This window comes from Leptonychotes weddellii, unplaced genomic scaffold (genome assembly GCF_054177405.1).
Source record: "Leptonychotes weddellii isolate Sample4059 unplaced genomic scaffold, ASM5417740v2 HiC_scaffold_1377, whole genome shotgun sequence".
Classification (NCBI taxonomy): Eukaryota; Metazoa; Chordata; class Mammalia; order Carnivora; family Phocidae; genus Leptonychotes; species Leptonychotes weddellii.
Genome location: NW_027717734.1, coordinates 4824 through 14363, shown reverse-complemented (window position 1 = coordinate 14363; position 9540 = coordinate 4824). Strand labels below are relative to the sequence as shown.

At 51.0% G+C, this 9540-nt stretch overlaps 1 protein-coding gene across 1 annotated transcript; it reads right to left on the bottom strand.

Annotated features, from left to right (window-relative positions):
* Positions 1-403: 403 nt before the first annotated feature.
* On the bottom strand, positions 404-8103 carry PGRMC1 (progesterone receptor membrane component 1). The gene is made up of 3 exons (XM_081809786.1): positions 7684-8103; positions 4170-4325; positions 404-1060 (listed from the first exon to the last, which is right to left on the bottom strand). Exons 1-3 carry the CDS (start codon positions 8009-8011, stop codon positions 957-959), a joined length of 588 nt encoding a protein of 195 aa, XP_081665912.1. The 5' UTR covers positions 8012-8103; the 3' UTR covers positions 404-956.
* Between the last annotated feature and the right edge of the window lie 1437 nt (positions 8104-9540).

Genomic DNA, 9540 nt, shown 5'->3' with positions numbered 1-9540 from the left:
AGAGAGAGAGAGAGAGAGAGAGAGAAGGCTCTCCGGAGAGCAGAGGCCTGGGGGTTGGGGGTTGGGGGGTGTGTGTGTGTGTGTGAGAAGGCTCTCCGGAGAGCAGAGGCCTGCTCCTGTTCAGCATACCCCCCCTCTCTCGGCAAACTGTGTGAAATCACCGTTGTCCCACCGTGAACATGGGGATAGGGGAGATAGTTCTACGTTTTCTTCATACATTTCGGTTTTTCGGCAAGCCAGCGGATCTCTTCCAAAGCTTTCTTTTGAATGTTCAGATCCTGTTTTAAGTCTTACTGTATATTGCTGTGTTAGTGGGGGCATCTGAGTGTCCAGAGGACAAAAAGAATGATGCAGTCTACGAACACAGTGAATGTACTTTTCCCAACCGAGCCCAGCTTTGAGATTTCTTTTCTTTTTTTTTTAAACTGGGCAGCTCTCTTTCATCAATACCAAAGAAGGCTCTGGAACACTGCAGATTTGCTTTAGAGGTAGGTAAAACAGAAATCATGCAGTTAAGTCAATTGAGAAATAAAGGATTTGCTATCTTGAGGACAGCGAGACTAGAAATTGATCCTTTGTTCTCGGGGCTAGAAGGACTTTGCACAGTTAACATTTTTTTTTACCTGTTTGGGGGAAATACCCAAGTCTTACCTGTCTCGCTCAGGAAAAAACGAATTTAAAGGCAGCCTGCACTAACTACAGACAGAAGGGGAGAGTCCTAACATTTGGATTGCAGCACTGCAGTTCACGGTCTGGATTTGTGACACACAAACACGCCATGCACTTGAAGACAGAAGAGTTAACTGGTTCAGTGTCACTAGTGATGTTAATTACAAAAACTTAACAGCAAGTTCGAAACTGCTCGAAATATTGAAATCACCATGTTTTAAAGACAGACTGGAATGTTACAAATGATTCTGCAAAATACAAAAATAGATATGCTTCCACGGGATGCTTTAATCATTTTTCCGAGCATTCTCATCTTTTGGTTCTTCCTCGTCAGAGTACACAGTGGGCTCCTCCCCCTCCTTCAGCAGTTTGCCCACATGATGATACTTGACTGGAGGGAAAGAAGAAAACACAAATGAGCACTCTCAGGCTTCACACAGGGGCACTACATTTCAGCTGAAAGCATTCGGGAGAGGCCTGCGGTCCTCAAAGCTGTCGGTCACACAGGACTCACCCCGCTGTCCTTGCCCACGGGGAATTAAGAGTTTCGTTCGGGAGAAATACCAAACAGGCAGCGATGTCGGGCACGGAGTGTGCAAGGGAAGGTCAAAGTGAGTCGTGTCTGCGTGCAGGAGGGGCTGAGAAGAGCAAGGGCTCGTTAGAAGGATTTCAGAACACCTGACGAAGAAGGCTATGCTTTGGAAAACGCATGGAAGGATCTGAGGCGAGAGGGGTTTCCAGAAAATGACAATGCCGTGTACAAAGGCATGCAGGCGAGACCGAACCGATCTGGGGAGCACCAGAGAGACCAAGTTGACAGCAACAGAGCGGGAATGAGTGTGCGGGGGAAGCAGTGTGGGGAAGATACTATGGTTGTGGAACGCCAGCCTGAAGCGTCTGGACTTAGTCCTACAGGGGGCAAGGGTTTATGACAAAGGAAGCCAGTCCTCTGGCACACATGGGGTGGTGGTGACCCGCCAGGCGGATCACAGCAAGGAGACCAGGCGCAGGCTGCCCCCGAGGCCAGCGGGTGGATGTGGGTGTGAAGGAACGAGAGCCAGGAGTAGGGTGTCCATGGGGACGGAAAGGCTAGGATATGAGCTACTTTAAAGGAAAACTGGAAACATGAGTTAATGAAGTTAAAACTGGAGCTTCCGTGGACCCAGCTGGGGACTCTGGAGAGGGAGCCCCTCGGCGGGGGTGGGGTGGGGAGGGCACCCGACAGGAAATCCACAACAAGGGCTGGAGAAGTGAAGTCAATGCTGGCAAGAAGCAGGTCTCTGGAAAGCTCCGAGAAAGAGAAGCCCAGTGGAACTGGGCTGGACACTGTCGCAGGGGGTAAGGAGGTGTGGGGAGGAAATGAAGCAGTGGTTAGGGACAAGCACTTCGCAGGCGGTTGACAGTGAAGGGAAGGGATGAGGAGTCTGGTGGATGGAGGGAAGCAGGAGACCAAATTTTTTCCCAACACAAGGAAAAAGCTATGCCTAGCAGTTCAAGCGAGTGGTTAAGGAGGCCAGGAGAGCACGGGAGATGTTGGAGAATACAGATTTAAGAGTGCAAACCAGAAACCCAGCCATCAGGAAGAATGAAAGAAACCTTGCCATTTGCAGTGACGTGGATGCAACCAGAGGGTATCGTGCTGAGCAAAATAAGTCAGTCAGAGAAAGACATGTATCATATGATTTCATATGTGGAATTTAAGAAAACAGATGAACACAGGGGAAGGGAGGGAAAAATAAAAGACGATGAAAACAGGGAGGCAAACCATAAGAGACTGGTAACTGTAGAGAACAAACGGAGGCTTGCCGGAGGGGAGGGGGCGCGGGGCTGGGGTAACTGGGTGACGGGCGTGAAGGAGGGCACGTGCTGGAATGAGCACTGGGTGTGAGACGCAACTGATGAATGACTAAACTCTACCTCTCAAACTAATAATAGAGTATAGGTTAACGAAATTGAATGTAAATAAACAATTAAAAAAAAAAAAAGACGTGAGAAGGGAGAGAGCCTGCAGACCACCATCCCGCCGGCCGCATCCTTGCAGCGCAGCTAACGCAGGGTTAATCCTACCGCTGTCCGAGGCCCGGAGAGTCTCCTCTTTCTGCTCTTTCTGCGTGTGGGCAGGAATCAGAGGAGTGACCAACCTGTCTAACCAGGTAGGTGGACCTGCTTTTGTGTGGAATAATCGCCGGGAACAATGGGAACTTTCCCATTTGAACACGTTATAAAGGCCCCTAGGGTGCTCGGGCCCCACAACACAGGCCGCCTGGCGCCCGGGCAACCTGCTTCAAGGGGCTCCCACGCCAGTCTTGAGTGGCGCTCCAGCGTCACCACAGAATTGGGGGCTGGTCTTAGTTTAAGGGGCAGAACGTTTTTAACACAGTTTTCGCCTCCTTGGGGAAGGCGAGCCCTAGGAGACAGAGCTCTGGGAGTTAGAAATTACAACTCGCTGGTTCCACATAGAAAAATCTATGTTTACAAAGGCATCCTTAGGATACCAAAGAAATCAGGGGTGATGTTAGATAGCTGAATTATGTTTTCCAAGTAAAAAGACCTGCTCTAGGCTTGAAAGCTCTACTTCTGTCTGCTTGGGACCCAGAACCTAAAGGTAGAGCCACAGCTGGCTAATAATTAGCCCAGAACTCTGAAGTCAGCATTATTTTCAAAGAAAACGGTTGGGTTTAGCCAAAAGAGTCAGTAATATTTAACTGGCTATAGAGAACAACAAATAGAAAGGATACATTTTTAAAATAAAAAAATCTTTTAAGCGCTGGTCATGGTCTTTATATATTGTTTTAAAGCTGGGAAAGATTAGTCAAATTCTTAGCAGTGCAATGTTGCTAAAGTGATCATTAGACACTTAGGTTTGACAAAAGCCAATTCCTCAATTCTCGAAATTTGAACTTAACCCCCATCCTCACTGCCCCCTCCTCCCAAAGACCTCAGCCTTATAGCATAAGCCAGGAAACAAGCGGCTCCTTTTTTTTTTTTCTCTCTCTCTTTTTAAAAATGCAGACACCATTGTTGCTGGGCAGATTATAAGCATCATTTGTAGATGAGGCCTACAGTTAGGCTCAATTAGATTCAAAGAGAAGCTGTTTTGTAGAACACAAGTCTCCCATTCTTCGACAGAAATGTGGGCTGCTTTTAAACAGCAAGCCTTACTAGTGAGGACTTCTGAAAGTCCCTCTCTGTAGCCTACAGATTCTTTCCCCTACACACCAAGCACCAAATCCTAGTGTGGAATCTATGCGAACCTGTCAAAGATTTAAATAACAGAAACCCAAGTTTCCACAGAGAACTAGCTAAAAATTGGATGCAATCACAGCAAGTGACTCAGCATTGTTGCAATTACTTCAAGCCATGAACTTGATCCGTCCAAGATTCAGGAGCCTATCAAAATGCTCCCCAGTTTCAGGCTGCTTAGTAATAACTATTGTACTGCTGTGAATCCCATTACTGGTAGAAATTGGATCCAGGCACAATTCTTAAAAAATGCTTACAAGTGAACTGAGAGTCCCAGTCACTCAGGGTCTCCTGCTGGGCAGGAGTGAGGTCAGAAAGGTCATCGTACTCGTCCTTCAGTGCTTCCTTATCCAGGCAAAACGTGGCAAGGCCCCGGGATGCGTCTCTTCCAGCAAAGACCCCGTATGGCCCCTCTTAAAAAACAAACAAAACCAAAGACCAATTCTTTATTAGACAGTCAATTTCTCTGTGGTTCATACACAGAAAATGGCTTCCTTACCCATCAACAAAGACAGCCCTCTTTTGCAGTATCAAATTCCATTTGGAAACCAGAAGTGATGTTGATACTTTCATCATTATGTAGTGGCTCCCCCCAAGGACCTGTTGTCAGCAGACTTTTACAAATCAATATGCTATACGTTATCATCCATTTCCTGTGATTCTCCAATAGCTAATAAAAAAGCCACGAATGATTATCTCCTGGGGCAGGATGGGGTGGTGGTGGTGGGAAATCATCCAAGATAATACTAAATCCAAGGGTCAGAATTCAACTTCAGGACGTTGAACCCAGAGCCTGTCTCTGTTCTAGGCATTTGGGCTACACCAGTGAAAGTTATGGCTCCTTAAGGTAGTAAGTACTAAGACAAAAATGAGAACATCTCCTTATGAAATGTATTCTGATATGTTTTAATGAGTCAAAAGTATCTTATAGTGATCTTCGGTTGTGAGACTGGCATTTGCAGCAAAAATCATTTGATAAGAGTATCAGTGGTCCAGAAATCTATCCCCATGTTAAATAATCTACACTGTCAGTAAAGAAGAGGTAGCAGAGGAGATCGGCTCCGTCACTGATGAGCTTGAAGACTCAAAATACTTAGATTTTCATGGGAAAAAAAAACGACTGGATTAATATCTCCAAATAATTATATAAAACATTAGAATGTTATTATATATTATACTGAACTTTTGTCTAAGAGAGTGGTGAATTATTTGTAGGTACTTAAAGTAGATGTTTAGACTTATTTAAATATTGCACAAGTAAAGGAAAAGAAGCCAGTGTACTTTAAACTATGTATTGTTTCCCCAAGGGAGATTGGATAGCAACTCTGACATTAAAGTTTGTAGGTAACCACTATGCCAAGTATGAGAAGAGATCAAATTTCCATATGGCCTGGTCACTGGAAACCTCAATTCCCCTAAGAATTTTTTTTTTTTAAAAATTAGACAAAATTTATGATCAACTTTTAAATGCAAATAAAGTTCTAAAGAAAACTGGTTGTTTGCGATCTTCATTATATACTATCATGTCTACTAATGAAGGTTAAAAAAAAACCCCATTACAGTTTTCACAAATGTGTGTGCGTGTGCGTGTGCGTGTGCGTATACACTTCTAGTGGATATGGTAGCATCCAGTACTTGAAAATAGGCCAACTGTTCTGGTTTGGGACCAGAACAAGGGACCTCGTTACTTCAGAGATTATGGTCACAGAATACTTAAAAATGGCTCAAGGGGAGCACTAAAAGTTTTTGGAGAATATAGATTATTCACCCGAATGTATCTTCACTAGAATGTAAGCTCCATGAGAGGAGATGTGTGTCTGTTTTGCTCACAGCTGTATTCCCAGTACCTACAAAACTGCTGTGCATTGAATAACGGGCACTGGAATGAGTAATTTTTAAGAATCCTCTGTAACATGAACGATCATTGGCACATGATTCACATATTCATGGGCTCACGGGATGATACCGCCGAGCAGAGACTGAGGAGATCTCACAATGGGCCATCCTTAGCATTTTTCAGAGGGACAACTAAGGCCCAGAGAGAACAATGCTTTGCACCAGGTCACACAGCTAGTCAGTAATCCAACCAGGATTAGAACTCTGGTCGCCTGACTCCCGGAGTTTTGTGTTTCTGTGCACAGGCCTGCATTCCTCTCAATGACTTTGCAAATTACAACCCTATGATGTTGCCCCATGTACCCGGCTGGACTACCTTGATGGGTGTAGCTCAGGACGGACAGCTATTTACATGATTATGTAAAGTGGAAGTGACAGGGAAAGTGACAACAACAAAGGTGTGGTTCTCAAATTCTTTGGACAGTTACATGGCCTACAAAAAGCAGGTCTTCTAAATCAGCGACAAGGAAAAACCGCTAAGGGGACCAGTTCCGGAAGAACCTGAACCCATCTGATTTTGATTAGTTGGGCTGGGCGAGTAAAAAAACAAAGCAGGAGTGGAGATGATGGACATCACCGCCTTCTAAATCCTCTTCCGTCTCTCCAGACCAGTGGGGCAGAGGGCCCTCCATGTGGACACACTCCCTGAGCTCCCTGTTTTTAGGAGTCCATATTAGAGGAGCTAAAATCTCTTCCTCCCCCTCTCCGGAATATTCTACAGGGCACGACTTTCCAAACCTGGCCGCTTCTCAAATGCGCCTGGGGGGAGCCGCTTAAAATGCAGATTGCTGGACCTCCCCCACCGTGGCTGCGATTAAGCCGGGAATCGGTGTTTTTGCTCAAGCGCATCAGGTGATCCTGATCCGCAACCAGGCTTAGAAAGCCTCATCCCTAAGGCCCTCCAAGCCTGCCCCCCTCCAACGGCTCAGCAGTCATCCACCCCCATTTCCCCTCTGGTTGGCTTTTCCTGAAATCCCCACACCCAGCAGTCCTCACAGCCCTACCCCTTTTGTTTCCCAGGATCCTCCCACTTCTCCCTCCCTCCATTTTTAATTTTTTTTTTTTTTTTGGCTTCCAGTCCTTTCTCTCCCGCTACAGACTAAAATGCTGTGTTACCTTCTCATCTCGCCACGTTCCCATTGTCCGCTACGTTCAGCCTCCTTCCGCCCTCCGTCAGCTGCCCACCCCCCCCCACGGAGGCTCCCCGTTCACCTTCCAGCTTTTCGATCGGCCACACAGAGCACGCGCACACACATACCAAACACATGCCACACACATACCTGACACATGCCACATTCCGGGCGCGCGCGCGCACGCACAGCCGCGCCTGGCAAGCCACGGCCACGGCCCCGGCCCACGCACTCACACATCACCCGCCGGCACGCACTCGGCTGCTACCTGCCGCCCATCCCACCTCCGCTCTCCTGCTCCCGCACCTTCACACACACGCCGCGGCGGCCTTCGCGTCTTCTCGCAGGCTGGACCTCCCCCCTCCGCTTCCCTCGAGACGCCCACGTTTCCCTTCTCCAGCCCGACACCGCCCCTCCTTCCAGGAACCCCCAAACCCCATGCCCTCGAAGCTCCCTCAGCACTGCGCGCGGCCGTGCCCCCCCTTCCAGGCCGGCGAGCTCGCCCCCCACCCCTCCAGGCCCCCCCACCCCCGGCCCCGGGCGCTCCAGCCTTCTCTCCGCCCCCCCCACCCCCCATCCCGGCACTGGCGGTGTCCCCCGCCGGCCGCAACCCTTCTAGAGCGCCCCTCGCCCGCTGCCGCCGGGGAGCCGCCATTCCTCCCCTCGGGGGCGCCCCGCTCCCCCTCGCCTCCCCCGGCCGGGGCCCCTTCTTTTGTCTCCGCGTCCCCTGGGCGGCCGCCGTTACCGGGCCCGTAGAACTTGCGGCCTTTGGTCACGTCGAACACCTTGCCGTTGATGGCCATGAGTATGCGCGGGTCCTGGACGCCGTCGAAGCGCCGCAGTTCGGCAGGGGTGAAGTCGCGCCGCTTAAGGCGGGGCAGCGGGGGCGGCTCGTCGTCGTCGCTATCGCTGCTGGCCGCCGGCTGGTCCCCGCGCACGATCTTGTACAGCAGGAAGACGCAGAGGCCGAGCAGCAGCAGGTTGAGCGGCGACGTGAAAATCTCGTGCAGCAGCCCGCCACCCTCCAGCTCGCTCGGGTCGGCGCCGGTGGCCGCCACATCCTCGGCAGCCATGATCTCTGGAGCAAAGGTTGGGCCGGGCTAGGGAGGGCTCCGGAACTCGCTGCTTCCTCCTCCCTCTCAGCGAGCTAGTGGCGCGCGGGGCTCAGCGGACAAGGACTAGCCGGCGGAGGAGGCGGGGCGGGGCGGGGCCGAGGCGGGCGGAGCCTCCGGGCCCCGCCTCCCCCGCCGCCCGCCCTGGGCGCCGCGACCCGTCCAGCTTCGGCCCCCCCCAACCTGGCCCGGGACGGTCGCTCCCCTTCCCCCGGCCGGATCCCGCCGCCGCCGCCCCTCCCGCCCCCGCGGAGGCGGCGGGAGCGGCACCCCCCCCCCCCCGGCCCTACCTGCGAGGCGGTGGCCCCAGCCTCACGCCATCCCCGCGCCAGCCTCTAGCTGAGCGCGACGCGGCGCGCAGCCCTCCTCTGCACCCTCGCCGGCTCCTTGCACCGCGACCCGCTCCGAGAGCCTCGGCTTTGGCGAGCTCGGTTCGAGGCCCGCTCGGCCACCTGATGCGCGCCACACACGACTCCATTTCTCTTGCTTCAGCTTCTCCCTCGCCTTCCACTCTGAAGCTTCACCTTTCCCCGCCCATCCCCCCGGGGACCGCGAGGCTCCCTTGGGGGACGGGAAGGAAACTCTCCTCGAGCTCCTCTTTCCACCTTGGAGGCCCAGACTACCCACTTCCACCTTGAGAACCCCCTTTTACTCTCCTTAATGACCCTTCTCCAGTCCTCCCCGCCAGAGGCTGTGGCGTGGACACCCCCGTGTAGCTCAAGTCAGCGCACAGGCCCCTGCCTGACAACTCTCCCAATATCTGGGGGAGACCGATCGGCTCTCCGGATGAAATTGGATTCATTCTCGGAAATCTAAGCCGTTTCGCAATCACAGATTTGCTCAGTCCCAACGCATCAGCAAGCAGCCTTCTGTTGTTGCCTTTTTTTTTTTTTTTGGCTCAGAATAATGACTGAAGTTTCTTTGTTGGCAGAGTTGTTTTATTTGAACTCTGTCGAGCTACCCTTGGCAGTCTCAATAACCCTGTGCTGTAGCCCAGACGAAAGCGGGAGTTTGGAAAGATCCTAAGTTTGGTCCCTTCCTTTCCTGGGTATTTCCACCGGCTATTGATGGGCTAACAGTCTGCACGGGAGCAGGCCTTACGGAGGAAGGGCCGTCTCTACCCTTTAGAATCCTAATCCGGCCGCCCTTTTCAGTGTCACGGGGTGGGGGGAGGGGAGCGGAAGAAAGGATAGAGAGAAGGGGGGAAAATAATTAAAACCAAGCCCTGCACACATCTGCAACCCAGAGCAGTACTTTTCCATCAAGAGTTCTGTTCGCTTGCACATAATTTACTCCCCCTCTCAACACGCAAGAGATTTGAGAGAATTGGCGTCTTACCTCAGAATTCTAAAAATTTCTGGCACCAACTGCTTCCATCCCTGCCCCCACCCCATCTTCTTAAATCCTTTAAAAGTACGTATGAGCGGAATAATCCTTAAATCGGGCCCACACATTTTTCCCCCCACAGATCTAAATTTAGGGTTAGCTGA